At 45.4% G+C, this 22,751-nt stretch overlaps 1 protein-coding gene across 7 annotated transcripts in view; it reads left to right on the top strand.

The window, feature by feature from the left end:
- The first annotated feature begins 2,381 nt into the window (after positions 1 to 2,381).
- PRKAG2 (protein kinase AMP-activated non-catalytic subunit gamma 2) overlaps positions 2,382 to 22,751 on the top strand; it is a 239,108-nt gene continuing 218,738 nt past the window's right edge. For 3 of the 7 annotated variants that reach the window (XR_004256951.1, XR_004256950.1, XM_032236945.1), the window contains exon 1: positions 2,382 to 3,137. Coding sequence is in view for 5 of the 7 variants with exons in the window: in XM_032236945.1 (XP_032092836.1) it covers positions 3,039 to 3,137 (99 nt within the window). In the remaining 2 variants the exon portion in view is untranslated. The remainder of the gene's footprint in view (positions 3,138 to 22,751) is intronic. The other 4 variants (XM_032236943.1, XM_032236944.1, XM_032236946.1 and 1 more) reach the window with 4 other exon arrangements.

Here is a 22,751-nt window from a genome sequence, read left to right as displayed (position 1 = left end):
TGCATAGGAGGGGGCGGGAAACTTCTTGCAAATTTCACGGCTTGAACCCTATGGAACGAACCCTATGGAACGAACTCCCCGTGGAGATTCGTACCCTCACCACCCTCCAGACCTTCTGCATAGCCCTTAAAACCTGGCTGTCCCGACAGGCCTGGGGCTAAAGACCTTAACCCTGCCCGAATAGTATGAATGTTGTGCTTTTAATGATGTATTGTCTTATATGTAACTTGGTTTGTCCTCCCCTCCCCCTGAACTGTGAGCCGCCCTGAGTCCCCCCAGGGAAAAGGGCGGCATACAAATAAAGTATCTTATCTTATCTTATCTTATCTTATCTTGTGCTTCTCTTTATTTGCTTCTGCCTGAAATTAGCAATAGCAATAGCAGTTAGACTTATATACCGCTTCATAGGGCTTTCAGCCCTCTCTAAGCGGTTTACAGAGTCAGCATATTGCCCCCAACAACAATCCGGGTCCTCATTTTACCCACCTCGGAAGGATGGAAGGCTGAGTCAACCCTGAGCCCGGTGAGATTTGAACAGCCGAACTTCAGTCAGCTGAAGTAGCCTGCAGTGCTGCGTTTAACCACTGAAATTAACCTCTTCTTCTTCAATAGTAAGCCCAGTTGTGTTCACACTGCTGAAGGCCAAAAGCCAAAGAGCCAAAAAGGCAAACTATTGAATATTGGTGTGGCAGTGCATTAGCTGGATGTTTGTTTGTTTGTTTATAAATTTATTAAGTTGCTATGCTGCCCATCTGGTCAAGAAATTCTGGGCAGCTTAAATCATCGTAAAATCAAACATACAAAAGATTAAAAAGTAAAAAAAAAAAAAAACAGAAATTAAAGAAGTTAACAACCGGAATGAGACGAGGTGGAGTTGGAATCTTCTTCCTAGTCCACTAAATCACCTCCCGTGGAAATGGCCCCTGGGGTCCCAGGCTAATTGGCAGATATGTTTCAGCCTTTCAGAAGGCCAAGAGGGTGGGGCAAATCTTGGGAGGGCAGGGGGATGATGTTCCAGAGAGAGGGTGGGAGTTGTGGCAGAAAAGTCTCTTCTTCTAGAGATCCTGCTAGCCAGAATTCTTGACTGTGGGAGGTGGCCACAGCATTCCCTTTCTGCCAGAATGAATGGGGTGGAGCGATCTTGTAAGAGCAGACATCTGAAATTGGGACTCAGAAGCAAATTGGTGACAATGCAGTTCAGACAAGTGCCTTTCCTGGGCCACCCTAGGTAAAAGTTCCTCTTAAACACATGCTAGTCATTCCTGACTCTAGGGGGCGGTGCTCATCTCCGTTTCAAAGCCAAAGAGCCAGCACTGTCCGAAGACTCTGTGGTCATGGGGCTGGCATGACTAAATGCTGAAGGCGCATGGAACGCTGTTACTTTCCCACCAAAGATGGTTCCTATTTTTCTACTTGCATTTTTTATGTGCTTTGGAACTGCTAGGTTGGCAGAAGCTGGGACAATGAATGGAGCTCGCGACCTTTCTGATTGACAAGCTCAGCATCTTGGCCACTGAGCCACCAAGTCCCTCTGGCCCACCCTAGAGTCTCCTAAAACTTTCTGCTCTGCTGCATTTTGTGCTAGCTGTTACCTTATGAATACTCTTAAATAGGGTAACCCCCTTGCAGCGGTCCCAAGGCTGAAATGACCAAGAGCGTTTTTGAGTGGCCCAAAAGAAACAGTACCTCCCTCCAATAATGAAGTGGTAAAGGCCGCCGGTCTGTCAGCATCTGTTTAAAGGAAAAGCGGCGCTCTCTTTTCAAGGGAGCCACAGAAACCGCAAAATCCACCCGTGGGGAGGAAACACGCGCGGGAGCATTCAGGCCGCTGCAGTGTCGACACCTTTGGCCGCTGGCGCCTCCCGCAGACTTTGTGCCAGCTGCGCAGCGGGCAGGCGTGTCTGGCGGCGACGCGCCCTCCCCCGCTCCAAACCAGCCACCCGGGGGGGGGGGACACGCGTGGCTTCGTCCTCGCAGGTCACACACCTTTGCCCAGTCCAGAGGGCCCCAGAGGAATTGGGGAGAGCGCTGGTACCCCGCCTGCCCAGCACCTCCGGTGGATTCCTTTCAGATCTGGCCAAGCCACCGCCGAGGAGTACCCGGGAGACCGGGCACCACAGCGGCCGAAGGGCGTCCTTCAAGAGGCTGCTCGGCGGAGGTCTCCGGCGGCCTTGGCCAAGGGGAGAGGCGCGGAAGGCGCCGAGGGGCGTGTGCGCGCATTGTGCCAGGGCTGGCCGGGAGAAAGTTGCCTTTTATGAGCGTGCACTTCCTGTTAGCTGCCTCTCCGCCTCCTCGGCGGCTAGAAATATATTTACACACACAGGTTTGCACCTCCCTCTCTGGGCAGGGTTTCCTCGCTTTCCCCCTCGCTTCTTTTCCTCTTGTTTGTGCCGCGGCCGCTGTCAGATTCGCCTCTTGCACGCCCGAAAGAGGCTGGTGCAGTCGCCGAGCGTCTCCGCGCTCCCTCTCGCCTCTGCCTACCAGCTGCAGCCTCTAGCCCGGGAATCCGCCGACCTCTCAAGGAGGGTTGCAACGCCCTTGCTTGCCCCACGCCCGCCAAAGAAGAAGAAGAACAAGAAGGGGGGGGACGTGATCTGCAGCCCAGCCCTGCGGGGGGCTCGGGCTGCGTTTGCACGCCCTCTTTGCACCCCCCTTTTGCACAGGGCTCTTTCTGGCTCTTTCCCCGAGCGCGCGGGGTCTCCAGGAGGATGCCTGCTTGGAAACTTTAGTCCGGGGAATTGGGGCGGATTCTGACTCTACAGCAACCTCGGTGTCCCGCCAGTGGGATCGGGTTGACCCCGCAGGGGCATCCGGGGCTCGAGCTGGCGGGTGATGAGCCGAGGCTCCGTCCGTTGGCATCTCCGTTGACCCATCTCTTGGCCTCGGAAGCCCGAGCAGCGGCCAAGTAAACTTCCTCCGTCTTTGGATAGCTCTCTGCTCACCTCCCCACGGCGCTCCAACTCGGGGACCCGAGCTTTTGCAAGCGGGTGGAATTGTCCGTAGGAAGCTGGTGGGCAGCCTCTGTTCGCATCCCTGCGATGGGAAGTAAGGCCATGGACGCCAAGAAGAAGGATGCCTCGTCTGGTAAGAAGAAGGACGCTGGCCAGAAGAAACGCACGCTGCGCGTTCACATCCCGGTAAGTCTTCGCCGGGCAGGGTTCGTTTGCTGCTCCGTTCTCACGGTGTCCAGATCCGCAAAGGGGCTCTGCGCAGACCGCATGCTAAATCTGATTGGCTAGTTGCTGGTCAGTCGTGGGAACGCAGCCCTGGCCCACGGGCGAGAAGTTGGAAGTTGTTCTTTTGAATGCTCCACGAGGTCTCCTGCGCAGAGTGCCGCGTGAAATCTGATTTATTTATTTTTTGGCAGTAGCAGCAACAGGTTGGGGGTGGGGCAGAATGGAATGTGCACAAGCCTGTCACTTAACAGCGCCATTGGGGAGGGATGTTGTGGCGGGGGGGGGGGGGTAGGGAAAGGGTGTGAGAGCAAGGCAAAGGATCCACAAAACGGGCATGTTTTGGAAGAAGCCTTCTAATTGTTTTGCTTCTCTTTGTCCTCGACTTACAACAGTTCCTTTAGTGACCATTTAAAGTTGCAACGGCATTAAAACAAAAGTGACTTATGACCCGTTTTCACACTTAATAACTTGTTGCAACATCCCCAGGGTCACTCAAACAAAATTGGCAACTGACTCATATTTATGACGGTTGCAGTGTCCCGGGGTCATGGGATCACCTTTTGCGACTTTCTGACAAGCAAGGTCAATGGGGGAAGCGAGATCAATGACTGCATGATTCACTTAACTGTAACAACTGCAGTTATTCAGTTAATAATTCTGGCAATAAAGGCTGTAAAATGGGGGCAAAACTCACTTAGCCGTCTTTCTTAGCAGCATAAATTTTAGGGAATGGGGATTTTGCAGTATCCTTCCCCTGCCACGCCCACCAAGCCACGCCCACAGAATCCGTAGTAAAAAAAAATTAAATTTCACCACTGTCCTGCACCTCAAAAATAATAAGACCTCCCTGAAAATAAGGCCAAGCGCTTATTTTTGGGGGGGAGGGTCAAAAGAAAATAAGACCCTGTCTTATTTTTGGGAAAACATGGTATGACACATACACACAAGCATGCACACGCATGGACATGTAGACACAGAGTTCCATACATATTTAAACCATTTTTTAATCTGATTAGACCAGTGTTTCTCAACCTTGGCAACTTGAAGATGTCCAGACTTCAACTCCCAGAATTCCCCAGCCAGCATTCGCTGGCTGGGGAATTCTGGGAGTTGAAGTCCGGACATCTTCAAGTTGCCAAGGTTGAGAAACACTGGATTAGACACTTCTAATGATGACCTCACTCTGTTGAATTAAACATTAAAATGCTGTTTTTTCTTACCGCTGTTTACCCTGGAGAGCGCTTTAACATTCATACAACCCCAGGAAGAGGGATTCAGAAATAGTTTTAAAATGGGCAGGAAGAGGGAAGCACCTGTACCTGCAAGACAAGGGGGGAAAAAAACTCTTTAAAAACACATTCTTAGTTTTGGATAGGAAGATAGGAATTAGCAACATTTATATCTTGAAGGTGCCTGCCCTGCCACCCTGTTTGCAAAGTAGGGTGCCCTTCGGGAACATTGGGATTTTTGCAAAGTCTACTTTTTCATTTCCTGGTACGGCGGGGCCTTTAAAGATTTAAGCCTTCAGAAGAGTTGTTTGGTAAAGAGATCTGAAGGTGATAAGCAGGCCAGCCCCTGAAGGAGCCTAGGGTCAGATATCCTGTAGTTTGCTGTATCTTCCATGGAGCATCAAATCTTGAGGATCAGATCAAAACATGCTGACATGGATCCCAATCCCTGGATTGCATAGGTGGTTGAAAGACAGCTGGACCATAATAATAGGTCCATCTAGGACAGGGGTCGGCAACCTTAAATGCTCAAAGAGCCATTTGGATCCGTTTCCCAGAGAAAAGAAAACAGCGGGAGCCACAAAATCTACTGGGGATTGAAAAGCTCAATAAATCGTCTGCTGTTGAGTGTCGCACGTTGGCGGTTGTGACACATATTTTGAGCGACGGGGAGCCGCAGCAGAGGGATGAAAGAGCCACATGTGGCTCCAGAGCCACCGATTACCGACCCCTGCTCTAGGATCTCTAATCCTAGGAAGATTCTAAGGCAGGAGTGGGTAATTATGGCAACGACCTGTGGACTTCAACTACCAGAGTCTGTGCCAACATGGGAGCTGAGCCATCACATCCTGGGAATTCTGGGAGTTGAAATCCATAGGTCATAAATTTGCCATAGCTGCCCCACTCCTGGCCTAACGGAAGAAGTGACAGCACATGGATTGAAGATAATGGACGTTTCAGATTGCAGAGCTCTCCCCAGTCTGAATTGTTTTTGTTGGTAGATCTGAAGATAAGTAGGAAAAATGGGTGGTAGGCCTTCTTTTAGGGGTAAACCTCAACTTACAACCATTTGTTTAATGACTGTTTGAAATAACAAACACCATGAACGGCATCCTTAGCATCACGTGGTGAAAATTCAGGCACTTGACAACAGGTATGTATTTACGGGACATGGTGGCTCGGTGGCTAAGTCGCTGAGCTTATGAATCAGAAAAGTTGGCAGTTCGGACCTGGGTACCTGAGAGACTGCCTCCTGCCGATTACCTCTCTCAGACCAATTAGATCGCACAGGTTAGGTCTCCTCCGGATTCCATCTGCCAGCCAGTGTCGGCTGGCGACTCCCCGGGGGAGGGCCTTCTCTGTTGCAGCTCCGGCCCTCTGGAAAGAGCTCCCTGTTGAGATCCGGACCCTTACTACCCTCCCGGCCTTCCGCAAAGCCACCAAGTCCTGGCTGTTCCAGCAGGCTGGGGGGGGGGGGGAGCTGAGAAGCATCTACCTCCACGGAAATTGTGAATGTTGGTTTTGTTTTTAATATGTTGTCTTTGTCTCGTTCCCCCCTTTCCCTTGTCTTTTGTGAGCCGCCCGGAGTCCTCCGGGAGTGGGCAGCATACAAGACAAATAAATAAATAAAATAAATAGTTCGGCGGTCCGAATCCCTAGCGCTGCGTAACAGAGTGAGCTCCCGTTACCTGTCCCAGCTTCTGCCAACCGAGCAGTTCGAATGCAAGTAAAAATGCAAGTAGAAAAATGGGGACCACTTTTGGTAGGAAGGTAGCAGTGTTCTTTGCGCCTTCGCCATTTAGTCATGCTGGCCACATGACCATGGAGACGTCTTCGGACAGTGTTGGCTCTTCGGCTTTGAAACAGAGAGGAGCACCGCCCCCCCTAGAGTCAGGAACGACTAGCACATATGTGCGAGGGGAACCTTTACCTTTTATTAATGTGATCTGCCATTTGTGACCTTCCCAGCCAGCTTCCGTCAAGCTAAGTCAATAGGGGAAGCTGGATTTGCTTCCCAGCCACATGATCCACTTACCAACCACAGGGATTCATTTAACAACTGTCGCCAGAAAGGTAAAATTGGATGTTACTCATATAACAAACACCTTGCTTAGCAACAGAAATTTTGGTCCCTGTTGTGGTTGTGAGTTGAGGACCACCTGTGTTCCAGGCTTGTAGTCAAAAGACAATTTATTGTCCTCATCTTTGTTATCCCTGATTCAGTTTAGATCAGGTGTCTCCAACCTTGGCAACTTTAAGCTGGCTGGGGAATTCTAGGAGTTGAAGTCCGCCAGGCTTAAAGTTGCCAAGGTTGGAGACACCTAGTTTAGGCAACTTTTTTCCTTTAGGGGCCCAAGGGGGCTTACCTGGGTTTGTCTTCATTTTATCCCCAAATATGGGGCCTGAGGCCATTTTGGTTTTGAAACAGATGGGTTCCATTCAGCCATTTGGAGATTTGAATCTGAATTTATTTTACCCATCTCAATCCAACATCTGAACCTTCAGTGGCTCAGTGATGGAGACTATAAGAGTGACCCCTTGTGGTCAGGGTTAAAATAGCCATTTTCAGGGTTCAAGATACAACGTAAGGGGAGTGTGGGACCATTTCCATATCCTGCATAGAAGGGAGGAAATGATAGTGAAAGGGAGCTTGAAGATTATCTACACCGACCCTCCACTCGGGGCTAAATCTGCAATGCAGAATTCAGTTGTAGCTATCATAAGAGATCAACATCCCCCTATGTTTAAATACCGGCAGGATAGGATTATAGGCCCACTTTCCATAGAGGAAATTTATCCCTTGCACTTGCTGTAATCTTTCCAGATACCTGGAGGGCACAAACAGTGGGTTGGGGATGCTTCTGTGCATGTGTTGGGAAGAATTCGCCTCTCTTGGTATTGCAACATGATTTAATGAGGAAAGCATTGGCAGAAACTATGAACATCATGGCAGTGGAGATTAACGTGTACTCCTGGTATGCTGTTACATAATGTTGTTGGGGAAGTGAAAGCTATTATATCCATTGGCAAAAGTGAATGTTGACAAGTTGTGAACCTGTCATGCAGGCTTGAAAGTTTATATCAGGTGTCCGACAAGTCTATTAAAAAGCGTGACCCGACAAATGTGCGCACAATAAAAGCGCGCCGACAAAACCGCGGCGGTAAAAATGCAACGTCATCAATGCGACAACAGTGCGGTGACAGAAGCGCAATTTAAGGTAAGGGTTAGGGTTAGGGTTAGGGTTAAGGTTAGAGTTAGGTTTAGGGTTAGGTTTAGGGTTAGATTTAGGGTTAGGGTTAGGGCTAGGTTTAGGTTTACAGCCTGCTTCTGTTGCCGCGCTGTTGTCGCCGCGCTTCAGTGCTCATTCATCGGCGCGCTTTAGAACTTGCGGTTTTGTCACCGCGGTTTAGTCGGGCGTGCTTTTGTCGTTCGCCCTTTTGTCGGTGAACCTTAAAAAGAAGGCCCAGAAGTGACATGATAGCAGTCTTCCAATATTTGAGGGGCTGCCCCAAAGAAGAGGAAGTCAAACTATTCTCCAAAGCACCTGAAGGCAGGACAAAGAAGCAATGGGTGGAAACTAATTAAGGAGAGAAGCAACCTAGAACTACAGAGAAATTCCCTGACAGTTAGAACAATTAATCAGCGGAACAACTTGCCTTCAGAAATTGTGGTTACTCCAATACTGGAGACTTTTAAGAAGAGACTGGATGGCAACTTCTCTGGAATGGGATAAGGTATTCTGCTAGAGCAGGGAGTGGGACTAGAACAGGGATGTCAAACTCATGACAATACATTGCCGTAACATGACATATTGCAACTTTTTTCCCCTTCGCGTGGCCAGCATGTGATGCATCCCGCCCCCAGGCCATGAGTTTAACACCCCTGAGCAAGAACACGAGAAGGCCTCCAAGGTCCCTTCCAACTCTGATTATGATGTTCTTTGCAACTTTAAGATTTCAACTCCCCAAATTCCCCACCAGCCTTACAAGTCTTAAAAGTTGCCAACGTTAGACGAGCTTGGTTTATATACTTTGATTCTGTATCCATCCATTTGTTGACTTGGGTTATTGATCAATCAGTGTGGTTATTCACTCAGATTATAAACCCTGCAGAATGCAAATAGGCTTTGAAAGTGGAAAAGGAGGGCTAAAAACATCCTTCATAATTTTTTATTCGTCCTAGTTGCAATTTGAGAAATGGTCTTGAAGGCAAAACGTTTTCTCTGTATCACACCGGAATAAGGAGCCATACAACTCATGTCCGAGTGAACATGATTTCTGGCTGTGATGGAAAATGATTTATTATTCTGGAAAGCATTGATTGGGGAACGTTAAGCAGCTCACGGTCTGGAAGACGCTTTTAAAATGAACTATTCAGTGTCAACGCGAGCAAAGCCTTACATCTTATCCCTGTTTACTAGAAATTATAGTACTTTGAATGTAATCTATATACCATGTTTTTTGGACTATAAGACACACCGAAGTATAAGACGCACCCTGATTTTGAAAAGGTAAATTAAAAAAAAAAAGTTTTGCACTCTGCAGGCCTCCCAAACTCTCTGCACGCCTCGTTTTTTGCACAAAAAGGGGCATGAAGAGATTTGGGAGGCTTTTAGCGTGCTCCTGGGGGCTGGGGGGGAAATGGCCCATTTTTTCCTCGTTTTTGCCCTCTCAAGCCCCAAGGAGCACTTTGCATGCCTCCACGTCCATTTTTGCAAAGGAGGCGGGGTTTCGGTAGGCCAAAAATGCTGTATTCAGTGTATAAGATGCACCTAGATTTTCACCCTCTTTTTTAAGGGAAAAGGGTGCGTCTTATACTTCAAAAATTTGGTACATTGCATAACAGATGGTCCTAAGCTTATGACCAGGAGTAGAATTTGTTTCTAAGCAAAGCAGTAGTTAAGTGAGACACACTTGATGTTATGATCTTTTGTGCCACAGTCGTTAAGCAAATCACTGCAGTCGTTGGGTAAATCATCGTCAGGGGAATCTGACTTCGCCCATTGTCTTTGCTTGTCTGAAGGTCACATATCATGATCATATGACCCTGAGATGCTACGATCATCTAAATATATACCGGTTGCCAAGCTCTCAACTTTGAATCACATAGCCTTGGGGATGCTGTGACAGTCGTAAGTGTGGGGACTTGCAGTTGGTCAACTTTTTCAGTGTCATTGTAACTTTCAAATGGTTGTTAAATGAATGGTCGTAAATGGAGGAGTATCTGTACCTAAAACTACATCCTTGGTACACAGTAGAATGTACCTCCAGATCAGGATCTACTGATAGGTTTAAATCAGGGGTGTCAAACTCGATTTCACTGAGGGCCGCATCAGGGTTGTGTTAGATCTCGGGGGGGGGGGGGCTGGTGGGTGTGGCCAGGGTGGGCATGACCAGCTCAACGGCACTTGTATTGGGGGCACCTATGGTGGCCTAAGTGCTAGGCCACGAAAATAGGTTCCCGAGCTCCATTTTAGGCTGCAACCGCCTCCTGCAACCCTCTGCCAGCGAAAATGTAGCTCTGGAGGGCCACACACAGCTCTCCCGAGCTCCATTTTTGCTTGCAGAGGCACTGTGTGCCGGTCCTTCACTGTTTCCAGGTCAGCCCCATGGGCCAGATCTTAAGCACCCCATGGTCTGAATTCCAGCCCACGGTTTAGATCAATTTTTCAAACTTAGCGACTTTAAGATGGATGGACTTCAACTTCCACAATTCCCCAGCATGGTTTGGAAGTTGCCAAGTTTTTAAAAACAACACACAGATCCAGGAGGCCTACTAAAAATGTTTCTTGTTTTTGATGAAACGCTTTTAAGATTGGCTTGAATTAGGTTGCGGGGTTTATATTCTGCTTAGTAGCACGTTGCCTCGTTTATAAATAGAGGATTTCTTTTAAAAAAGCCCCCTGGCAAGTTGGAGTAGTAATTGTGGTAGAGCTGAGAGTGATATATGGCCCTTGGACGGTCCACGTGCTTCCTGTAACTGAAGAATAGCAACAGATTTCGTGGAAAAGGGGAAGTGTTGTGTGAGTGCGGCATTCTCTTTTTTGCACATCGGGTGCAAGCTTGTTTGTGGAGTAGGGACTTTTTGGTAAAATCCCCTTTGCCTCAAGTTTACTAATTCGGCGATGGGTGTTGCAAATAAAGATGCAGGAGCTGCATACAAAGAAGAGATATTGGGGACTTAGGAGTTATATATATATTTCTGTCTTGCTAGGAGCAGCCCGAGGTTGATAGATTCAGCTGCTTTCCTCTTTCTTTCCTTCTATGGTTAGAAAAAATAAATTATCTTCCATGATTGAGTGCATCTATTGCCATAGTTTCTTAAAATATGGTTTGTCAAATAAATAACAATTGCCTGGGCTGACCCACATCACTAAGTGGAAAACATTGCTCACGACAGCTAACTAGGCATGGGTTGCTAAACTGTAGGCAGGTTTAATTCAAATGTAGTCAGAATCTAGATCTAGTGGATTTGTACTCGAATGCTGAAATTGTGCGCACGAACACAATAGCATGCACGGATGTGCCCACACCCATAATGCACTGCGCCCTGCTCATGCGTGCATGACACCACCACCACCCCCGGGCTCCTCTGCCACCCCGTTGATACGTGCGACTCCCTGGGCCCCATTTTGGGCCCAGCAAACCTCCTTGAAGCCTCCTGGGTCCAAAATGGAGCACGGGGCGCTCGCCACACTCCCTCCGCTCCACGCATGACCGCGCAACCCCCATCTCCATGCACATGCAACACCCTGGCCCTCTGCGCATGCATGCACATCTCCCATGTGCGCAGCAGAGACCCGAAAATCAGTTGGGTGGTGGGAGGCGCTTGATGGTGGAGCTGAGTTAAGCAACGGCTCATGTGCCCACAGAGAGAGTGCCATAGGTTTGCCATCACGGCTCTATTTAATACACTTAGAGTTTCTAATGTAGGTAGTCCTCCACTTACAACTGCTTTACAATTGCGGTGTCCACCCTATAAGCACAACGTTTGCTTAACAACTGCTGCAAAAAAAAAATGGATCTTCTTAAAATTGTTTATGGTTTTGCCATAAACTTGAAATTACTTCTGACTTTCAGCAAAACCATTCCATGGTGAACAATGGGTTCACTTAACAACTGAGGGTGTTTGTTTAATGATCACGGCATTCATTTTACAACTACTGCTTTTAATAACGGAATAATAGTGTTGGAAGGGACCTTGGAGGTCCTCTAGTCCAACCCCCTGCTCAAGCAGGAAACCTTGTACCGTTTCAGACAAACGGCTGTCCAGTCTCTTTTTAAAAATTGTCATTGTTATATTTTCCAGACTAAATTAGGGTTGTAAATTGAGGAATACTTGCAAACTGAGATTTTACTGCAAACAGCACCATTTATATCTCTAATATAATTTTGCAAATAAATTGATGCCCATAATGTAAGCTCAGATTTAACCGATGTCCTCTCTCTCTTATTATCTGCTAAACCAAGCTGTTTGTTTGAAGGTGTTATGAACAGGCTGTTAGCAACTCAGGTCCCTCAATTTGCCACCCGTGTTTTGAGAATCCAATCGCCTGAACTTCACCTAGGAAATAACAGTCAAGCAAACCATGGGTTTATGTGATGTGGGGGGGGGGCCGTGCCAGAGGTTCAGAGTTTGTGGTGCTAAAAATAAAAATAAAGGAAGTGAAGTGGAAAAACAACAACATCAAGTTGCTTAGAAAGACCCCTTGTGGGAGATGGGGCATCTCAAATCTGTGCAGAGGTTGAGTGTCTTCAGGTGGAACAGAGCAAGCCAAACCTTTTCAGAGTATGCGCTGAAAGTCTGCCCTGTTTATTCTGTGGTGGAGATCCCGAGAGACATAAATAAAAAAAGATAAAAGAGTTTGAAGCCAGATGGCAGGCTGTTTGCAAATGTTGCCTGATTGTGCAATAAATTAGTCAATAGCTGTTCCCTTCAGCAGGGCTACTGATGGGGGCTAGAATAAAATTGCAACATCTCAGTCAGCAAGCAAAGTATTTTGTCACCAGTAAAAAATTTCCTTTCCTTATTTTAACCAGAGCGTTGAGAATTAGAAAGATGCAGAGTTGAGCAAGGAGTAGGAATGCACAGTTTTCAAGAAGGCTTTTCGTTTTAGATTTTTTTTAAAATAAAAATCTTACCTTTATTATTATTTTTAAATAACTCAAGGCAACAAACATATCTAATATGCCTTCTTCCTCCTATTTTCAACACAACAACCCTGTGAGGTGGGCTGGGCTGAGAAAGAGAGGCTGAGCCAAGGCAGGAATGGAACTGAGCCATGGTGGTGCAGTGGTTAGAATGCCGTATTGCAAGCTGACTCTGCCCACAGCCAGGAGTTCGATCCTGATGGGCTCAAGGTTGACTCAGCCTCCCATCCTTCCGAGGTGCGTAAAATGAGGACCCAGGTTGTTGGGGGCAAAAGGCTGACTCTGTAAACTGCTGTAAAGCATTGTGAAGCAGTATATAAGTCTAAATGCTATTGATTGGCCAAAAATAACTTATTTGACTTTCATGAACTAGAACTCATTGTTTCCTGGTTTTTAGCCTGATGCTTTAACCACTGCATCAAATGGCTTTTCATTATTCTTGCTTTCATTCTTTTCACAAATATCTAGTCCTGTGATGGCGAATCTATGGCACACATGCCACAGGTGGCACGCAAGCCTCCGGCCCAGCTCAGCTGCACTGAACATATGCGCGTGCCTGATTTTTGGGTCTCTGCCACGTATGCACAGGGGGGGGGCGGTGTCCTCCCCACACCCCATTTTTTTAGTCCCAGGAGGCTTCAGGGAGGCCTGATAGGCCCAAGATTGGGCACGGGGGGGGGGGGAGGTCACATATGCATGAACGGGAGGAGCGGGGGGGGGAGAGCCGGGAAGGGGGGGGGGTCACGCACACACTGCATTATGGGTGTGAGCATGCACGTGTGATCTTTCAGCACACAAGGGCAAAAAGGTTAGCCATAACTGATCTAGTCCAAATGAGAAACAGCTAAAGGTAGAGCTCATTTTGGCGTTGTCCTTTTTAAAGAACTCCTTATGTAATAAAGTTTTTTTATTTGTGAAAATTGGAGGCGCTAAATGAAAGATGTGGCTTAATTTCTGCCAAACGTTACGCTGAATTATGGTCCTGTAAATACAGATGTCGATGGACAGAACGTTTGAAAGCTTTGGAATGTATAAAAATAATTCAAGAGGCATTTGCCATCTCAGATGCTGCTTGTCTGACTGTTGCCCAGTCTAAGAGAATAAGAGTTGGAAGGGACCTTGGAGGTCTTCTAGTCCAACCCCTGGCTCAGGCAGGAAACTTCCTTTTGTCTCCTAAGATCATTCTTACCTACCATTACATACCATTTTGCCTTTTTTTAAAAAAAATGTCTCTCTCCTTCTTCTGATCAGGGTAAAATTGTAGGAAACCCAAGATTTAGATTTCCAATACAATTCAATACAATAGCAGAGTTGGAAGGGACCTTGGAGGTCTTCTAGTCCAACCCCCTGCCTAGGCCGGAAACCCTATACCGTTCCAGACAAATGGCTATCCAACATCTTCTTAAAGACTTCCAGTGTTGGGGTATTCACAACTTCTGGAGGCAAGTTTTCCACTGATTAATTGTTTTGTCAGGAAATTTCTCCTAAATTGCCTCTCTCCTTGAATAGTTTCCACCCATTGCTTCTTGTCCTGCCCTCAGGTACTTTGGAATAGCTTTGCTCTCTCTTCTTTGTGGCAGCCCCTGAGATATTGGAACACTGCTATCATGTTTCCCCTAGTCCTTCTTTTCATTAAACTAGACATACCCAGTTCCTGCAACCGTTCTTCATATGTTTTAGTCTCCAGTCCCCTAATCATCTTTGTTGCTCTTCTCTGCACTCTTTCTAGAGTCTCCACATCTTTTCTACATCGTGGCAACCAAAACTGAATGCAGTATTCCAAGTGTGGCCTTACCAAGGCCTTATAAAGTGGTATTAACACTTCACGTGATCTTGATTCATAAATATGTATTTATAAAATACATATTTGGAAAGGGACTCCAATAAGTAGGAAAAACCTTCCCTTTACCTCTGGCTTCACTATTTGAATTGGTCTGGGAGATGAAAAAGGAAAATATTCAACATTGGTCCCTTGGAATTGCATATTGTATACTGCTCAATCTTCACATCATTGTGAAGTCAACTGATCTGTATATTATTTTGTGATTTTGGAGTCTCGTTCCCTCAAGAGTCATACTTGGGGAAGGAAGTTGATAGTGTTTCTTCTGGTACCCTGTAATTTTGTGGACTTAGTATTTTTAAAAGGCGGGATGGTTGAGCAGGAATTGTTTGGCTCGGTGTATTGGACAAATCACTGGGTTTCATTCGTTAAAATGTGAAATAAAATTCATTGATAGAAGCTGCAGAAGGGAAAAATATTAACATTCTTCTCTCAAATCTCTTGGGAGTCTTATAAATGCTCTTGTCAACATGGAACTGCTTTGCTTCTTTCAAACCTTAATGCTTCTCAAAGTGCCAATGAACTGCGGGGGAGAGAAGAGGGAAATGGAATGCTGAGAGATGGTGAGCGTATGAAAATCATCAAGGTCACCACTGCAGGTGCTGGAGAAAGAGATAGACTGTTCCCATAACAAAATGACGTCTCCTAATTGGGCGATATGATCACTCGGGTGGTGGGGGGAGGGAAGGTATTTTTTAACTGGGCAAGCATTTGTGTGGGAAAACCAGAATTGGGGTTTTTTTTTGTTTCTTCAGTACCAAAATGGTGTATCCAATAATGTTTTACTTTTGGGAACTCCATGCTCCCAAGAGTGTTTCCTTATTTTGGGTTCACTATACAGACAATTGAGTGGTGTCAAAAGTCTGGTTTTTGTCTTGCTTCTTTTGATCAGGAATTGTACAGCAAAATTGCATCATAGTGATCTTCTCCGTCTCTGATCTGGGCCGGTTCACACACAGACACACACACTCCAGGCAACCTGGTGGCATGACTAAATGCCAAAGGCACGGGGGAACATTCTTACCTTCCCACCAAAGTTTGTTCCTATTTTTCTACTTGCATTTTTATGTACTTTCGAACTGCTAGGTTGGCAGAAGCTGGGACAAGTAACGGGAGCTCACTCGGTTACGCGGCGCTAGGGATTCGAACAGCTGAACTGCCGACCTTTCTGATCGACAAGCTCAGTGTTTTAGCTACTGAGCCACCGTGTCCCTATACACTACATAAACATGACTAAATAAATAAATAAATACAAAGTTATGCATATACCCAAATATATTATACTACACGGAGAAACAACAGTCCAGTTCAGTGAGAAAAACGAATCTTGCAAGTTTACCAGACGGATATCAAGCACTGCCCTAACCAGCATAAATGTGTGTGTCCAGATTCCTAACTGAAGAATGATGACAAGATGGTGGCTAACAAAATTAAATATGTTATTCAAGCACAGTTTCTTTCTATATTGGTTTAACAGATGGTTAGAGGAGTTTGTGCCTCATGCAGTCATTTGAAATGTAGTTTATTCACCAATGCACCAGGGAACAAAGCATTCAGAACAGTGGTGAAATTCATTTTTTTACTACCAGTTCTGTGGGTGTGGCTTGGTGGGCGTGGCTTGGTGGGTGTGGCAGGGAAAGGGTATTGCAAAATCTTCATTCCCACCCCACTCTGGTGGCATTTGCCATTTCTCCGAACTACTCAAAATTTCTGCTACTGGTTCTCCGAACTACTCAAAATTTCTGCTACTGGTTCTCCGAACTACTCAAAATTTCTGCTACTGGTTCTCCGAACTACTCAAAATTTCTGCTACTGGTTCTCCGAACTACTCAAAATTTCTGCTACTGGTTCTCCGAACTACTCAAAATTTCTGCTACTGGTTCTCCGAACTACTCAAAATTTCTGCTGCCGGTTCTCCAGAACCTGCTGTATTTCACCCCTGATTCAGAGTGGGCTTATTCACTACATCAAGCTTGGCTACTGCGTTGGGAAAAGGCCACAGCGTTCCAGCTAAAAAATGAGTGAATTTTGCTGCATGAAGGGCAAGAATAGGATAGGAGAGTGACTCACCTGCATTTGGGTGACTCATCAGAGAAATTCCAGAGACAGCCTGGTAATTGATTCCAGTTTTGTCCAGTGGATGCCTGTTAACAGTGGTGTTAATAATGGGAAATGAAGTAAATGCCTTCAGAATGCCTGCTTCACCAAATGGAGCATCATTCACTGGATAGTAAGGTACTTAATTAAGGTGGTTAGAACCATTTAATGGGATATTTTGGGTTTAACCAATGGGGAAAATTGACACTGGGAAAGAATCTTAGGAGGATCTTCAGACCAGAGTTTGAAAAGCAAATCTTCCATGGATTTTGGTTGGATAATGTTAATAATAGGATTGCTACCATCTGCAGGATGCAGTAGGTCATCAAAATAATAAAAGCAGTGCTTGGGCTGTTGCAAGTAAAAGGCTTCACATTTATTTATTTATTTATTTATTTATTTATTTATTTATTTATTTATTTATTTATTTATTTATTTATTTATTTATTATTTCCTGCCTGTATTATCTTTATAAACAACTCAACATATCTAATAAGTACAATTATAGTAAATATGTATTATAACAAACAATTATAGTATAAATAATTATTATGATAGCATGTGGCAGATCACAGGGGTATACAAAAGACACGAAGCTTGCATTCTGTCGATGCAACATTGCTTTTATCGTTAAGTCCTCCTCGCCTTACCATGGATGTAGCACAGTGGTGGGATTCAAAATGTTTTACTACTGGTTCTGTGGGCGTGGCTTGGGGTGTGACGTGGTATGGGGGGGCATGACTGGGTGAGTGTGGCTTGGTGAGCATGGCAGGGGAAGGATACTGCAAAATCCCCATTCCCTCCTCATCAAGGAACTCGGGAGGCAGAAAATAGATGCGGGCGGGGACCAGACAGAGGCGGTATTTACCGGTTCTCTGAACTACTCAAAATTTCCGCTAACGGTTCTCCAGAACTGGTCAGAACCTGCTGAATACCACCTCTGATGCAGCTGTTTTAAAATATAGATGACCACAGCTGGACCTGGAATTTTTTATGCTGGTTTGCTGCCGGTTCGGCTGAACCAGTAGTAATGGCGGTGGGAGGCCCCGCCCACCCATCCAGTTGCTTCTGTGCATATGCAGCAGCATTGTGCGCATGCGCAGGAGCACGTGCAGTTCTGAACCCAAACCAGTAGTAAAAATATTTGCAACCCACCATTGGGTGGGATCTAGCTGTGGATGAGCTTTAACCTCTAAAAGTTCCTGCCAACTAAGCCAGTCTTGGGAAAGGCTGGGTCTTGTAGTTCAGCCACACTGGGAGAAAACAATCTGTCCTACTGAGTTTTATCAATCAGAGTAATTAGATTTTAAAACATGGACTAGAAATTGCATGGTTTACAACCCTTGTAGTGAAATTACAGTGGAGGGTTGGGATGGTAGAGATATAAACAGTGAAGAACCTTTGAAGCTACGTGGTGGTGGTGGGGGAATGACATTTTCTGATTTGTTGGGGATTTGGGGGAAGTAAGTAAAATATATTCAATTCCCATCCACGTAGCAACCTCCTCCCTGCTTTGAATCTATTCTGTTGTTTTAAAAACATGGTTTATTGGTGCAGTTATCATGAATGGTATATTTATTCAATGCAAATGTGGAATTTAATCTGACAATAATGATGCCTACTGTTTGAATTTATTTTAAAATGTTTTTAAAAAGTTTCTTTTGCCATTCTCTGTGCTTTTTCGTACTTTGAAGCTGAATCAAGGGCAGATCTGCCAACAGATGTCCCCCTACAGCAGATCTGGCTTCGTTTTGGCAGAAATTGTCATTTTCATTAGGGACAGAAATACATTCGCACTGCAAAATTGAGCTGCGCCACTTTGGTTACACAGCAACTGTTGAGGATTTGACTTTTTTAGATAAAAAAACATTTGCATTCCATAAGTTAGGACAGGTGGTCCTCAACTTAGGATCATTTAGTTGGTGACTGTTTGAAGTTACAATAGTACTAAAACAAGAGACTTATGACTAGCCCCTGCGCTTAACATATGTTGCAGCATCCCGAAAATCACTTGATCAAAATTTAGGTGCTTGGCAATGTTGTGTATTTACAATAGTTGCAGTTTCTTGGGATTGCATTATTTCCATTTACAATATTTGGCAGGTGGCCTCTGGTAAGGAAAGCCAATGCAAGAAGCCAAATTTGCTTCATGACCACATGATTTGCTGAAAAACTGCAGTGATTTGCTTAACAAACATGGCAGAAAAGGTTGTAAAATTGGGCATGATTGACTTAACAGCTATCTTCCATAGGGGCAGAAATTCTGATCCCAAATTTTGGCCATAAATCAATTATTAGAAACATGGGGCAGCAAGTATAAGGGAGCAATTCATGAGAATCTTGACTTTTTATATTATATTCATTATTCTGAAAGAAAATATTTCACTAGGTGGTGTTTTTACTTACCCTGCTAATTTTTCAATTTCTCTTTTTAAAAAAGGCCCTTAAAAAAGAAGAGCAGCAGAAAAACATTTCTATCTTTAAATTATTCCTCTAAATTCCAGAGGAGTTTTGTGTGGAGGCGAGAGAGTTGATTCCCAGAATTTCACTCCCATTGTATTTTTGCCTGTGGATCTAGAGCCAAATTTTTGTTTAGGACAATCAGTGATCAAGTAGGCATCTAAAACATTATTTCACGGCAACTTTTAACTGGTGTGGGCGTCAGCTCCCAGAATTCCCCAGCCAGTATAAATTCTGGGAGTGGAACACCACACCTCTTAAAGTTGTCAAGGTTGGGGAACACTGAACAAGAAAAAACATTTTGCAATCAACTTCATCATGTAAAAAGTAGAATTAATTTCCAAATAGTTCCTAAGTAGTCTTGCTCCAATTAGGTGCTACTATTAATCTATACCATTAAATATCAGAGTGAAGGTCAAATGATGCCTAGAGTAGAGTAGAGTAGAGTAGAGTAGAGTAGAGTAGAGTAGAGTAGAGTAGAATAGAATAGAATAGAATAACAGAATTGGAAGGGACCTTGAAGGTCTTCTAGTCCAACCCCCTGCTTAGGCAGGAAAGCCTACACCACTTCAGACAAATGGTTGTCCAACATTTTCTTAAAACAGTGTTGGAGCATTCACAACTTCTGGAGGCAACTTCTGTTCCACTGATTAATTGTTCTAACTGTCAGGAAATTTCTCCTCAGTTCTAAGTTGCTTCTCTCCTTGATTAGTTTCCACCCATTGCTTCTTGTTCTACCCTCAGGTGCTTTAGAGAATAGCTTGACTCCCTCTTCTCCTTCTCCTTCTCCTTCTCCTTCTCCTTCTCCTTCTTCTTCTTCTGGCAACCCCTGAGATGTCATCACCCCCAGTCCTTCTTTTCATTAAAGTAGACATACCCAGTTTAATGAAAAGAAGGAAGAAGAAATCCCTTAATTAGGGACCCTGTCTGTATGTGTTTGTGTATGCGCATGGCATCAGTTTTTCTTCCTCTTTCTGTGTGCACAATATCTGCTGTGTACTCACAAGCGCCTCCTGTAGCTGCATTAGCGTGTGTCCTGTGTGCATGTATGTTGATATGCAGGGAGACAAAATCTGGCAAAATCTGAGATTTCTTCTTCCTCTCTGCTGCCAAAGATGTGACTCACTTGCTGAATTTTCCTGCGGCTGTCCCTGCAAAGTTCTTGCATAATTATTCAGTGAGAATGCTCCCTCAGTAGACCATGCAAGAGATTTGTCCTTCCTGACCTCATAAAGCCATAAAAGAAAGCTAAACAAATGCTGGTCTAGGCAGTTTCCCAGTTGGCAAATTTTCAAGATACTGTGTTTCCCGCAAATTAAGACCCGGTCTTAATTTCTTTTGGGCCCCAAAATAAGCAGTAGGGCTTCTTTTTGGGGAGTGTCTAATTTTTTTCCATGTACGGTAGGCCCACTTCTTTTGTTCGTTCATGGCGGGGTAGGAGGCCATGTGGTGCATCAGCGCCGCTTCCATGAGGTGAGTGTGTGTGTGGGCGGGTGGAGCTTGACTTTGGTTACGCATCCGCTGGCTGGGGAATTCTGGGAGTTGAAATCCAGACATCTTCAAGTTGCTAAGGTTGAGAAACACTGCTATAGAGATCTATTGGTTTTTATCTGTATAATGTAATCTTCAAAAAAATTATTGGAGAGGCAGTTTTCCACATTTTTTTTATTATGGAGCCTGAGCATCTTTTAAAGCCAGCTTGCCTTTCACAGCCCTCAATCTGTTTTTCCAGAACTTTATTCTGCTATTTTTAAAGTGGTTTCAAAGTCCCAGAGAGGAACAAAAGCAGGGCCTGTCGGGTAGTCTTTAAAAAAAAAACCCAGATTAGGGTCCAATACAACGGTGGATTGCTCTTACCATCGCTACCTGTATGCTGCTCACAGGGCTGCGTGTGCTATTTGTGCATGCGGCTGCGAACGCATGTGCAAATCCACCGGCCCTGTGACGCCCAGCTGCTTGTTGGAGCTTGCGCAGGTGCCACACGCTGTGCGCAGGTGCGCAATTTTCCGGTTGCTTTAAAAACAGGTATAGAACGCAGGCGGGTGGGTGGGCCAAATGAGCCACCGTACCAGTACACTGTCAGTTGCTCCCAGCTACTACTGGTACAGCCGTACTGGACCGTACCTGCAGGAACCCACCATTGCTCCAATACCACTATTAGTAGTATATAAAAATGAGGAGTGGCTTCAGTTGTACTGCAGTGGCCACCATCTTAATTTTTTGGACACTCCTGCAGCAGAAAATTCCATAGTTTAACTAAAAACCATGTTAAGGAAAAAAAATCCTTCTATGTTCCATTGGTTTTAATTCCTTTTACTTTAGTTTCATTCTGTCATGATGGGAGATAGGAAACCCTCCTTCCTCAATATCTATCCATGCACAATTGTAGAGACCGCTGCAGGTAATCCTCAATTTACGACAGGTTGCTCAGCGACCGTTTGAAATTCCAACCAACCCGAGAAAGGGGATTCATTGGAATGTGTCCTTTGAATGTGTTCCCCAAATTGTATTGAATTAAACATTTAATTTGGTCGCTAGCCATCTCTGTTTTGGAAGCGTTTCTGGGTTAGCATGCTAATTAAAATGGTTTAATGAGCAGCTGGTGAACTGCACTCTGTTATTTAAATATGAGTAAGTGTTCATTTGACGTACTGAAGGAAAATGTAAAGTGCTTTGTAGTATTGAGATCCTGACCACTTCTTATGTTTATCCATCATTAAAAGCAACTGAACAAACAGGAATGTCTCATTTTTTTTGCCCGTGTAAGAGACAGAAAACCTGTTAAGAACTTTGCGTCTGTCTTCCAGAATGATCACTATGGTTTGATGATCAGAGTATTTTCATAAAACGCCTTAGAATGATTTAACGATTCAAAACAAGAAGAATCCGCATTAAGCCAAATGCAAAATATCTAAGGAACCAGGTCAATGGACAATGTTGGGCTTCAGGAACGGGTGGGCTGCTGCAGATTTGCAAGGGTTCAGGCGATCCTTTAGCTAAGGATCTGCCCAGTTTGGCGAACCCACAAATCTCACCCACCCAACACCACCCCTCTCTACAGTCTGTACGCAGTCCGTTTGGGATGCCAGGTTAGTACAGGGCCCACATGGCGCCTGGGGATGGCAAAAAATGGGCCTTCCGGAAGTTCCGGAAGGCTGGAAACGGGCCTATTTCTGGCCTCCAGACCCTGGGGGAGGCCATTTTTGCTTTCCCAGAGGCTTGAGGAAAGCCTCCAGATCCCAGGGAGGGCAAAAACGTTCCCGCGCCATTGTGCAGGAGGCTGACTAGGCCACGCCCACCATGGCCACACCCAGCCAGCAACAGGCAGAGAACTTGTTAGTAAAATTTTTGAAGCCCACCCCTGGCTTCAGGGTTCAGTTATCATGGTTCAAATTTCCTGATGTTTCATGGGCACCTACGCTGGCAGCTTCAAAGGGAAACTGGTGTGCTAAGTAGACCGTAAGCAATTGAGGAGCAATTTTTTTTCCTAACCGGTAATAATGCCGGCAGCAACCCAACCCGGGTCCAAACCCCTCTCAGGCAGGGAAACCTATATCGTTTCAGACAAATAGTTGTCAATTCTCTTAAAAACCTCCAACGTTGGAGCACCCACAATTTCTGGAGGCAAGTTTAACTGATTGTTTTCACTGACATGAAATTCGGTGGGCGTGGCCTAGTCAGCCTCCTGCACCACAGTGGGGGGGACGGGACACACAACATTTTCACCTTCCCCAGGTTCCGGAGCCTTTCCTTGAGCATCTGGGAGGATGTAAACTTCCTCCTCCAGACTCCGGAGGC

The sequence above is a fragment of the Thamnophis elegans genome, chromosome Z, assembly GCF_009769535.1.
Source record: "Thamnophis elegans isolate rThaEle1 chromosome Z, rThaEle1.pri, whole genome shotgun sequence".
Classification (NCBI taxonomy): Eukaryota; Metazoa; Chordata; class Lepidosauria; order Squamata; family Colubridae; genus Thamnophis; species Thamnophis elegans.
The sequence above is the reverse complement of the archived record's forward strand: the minus strand, read 5'-3'. Positions and strand labels throughout refer to the sequence as shown.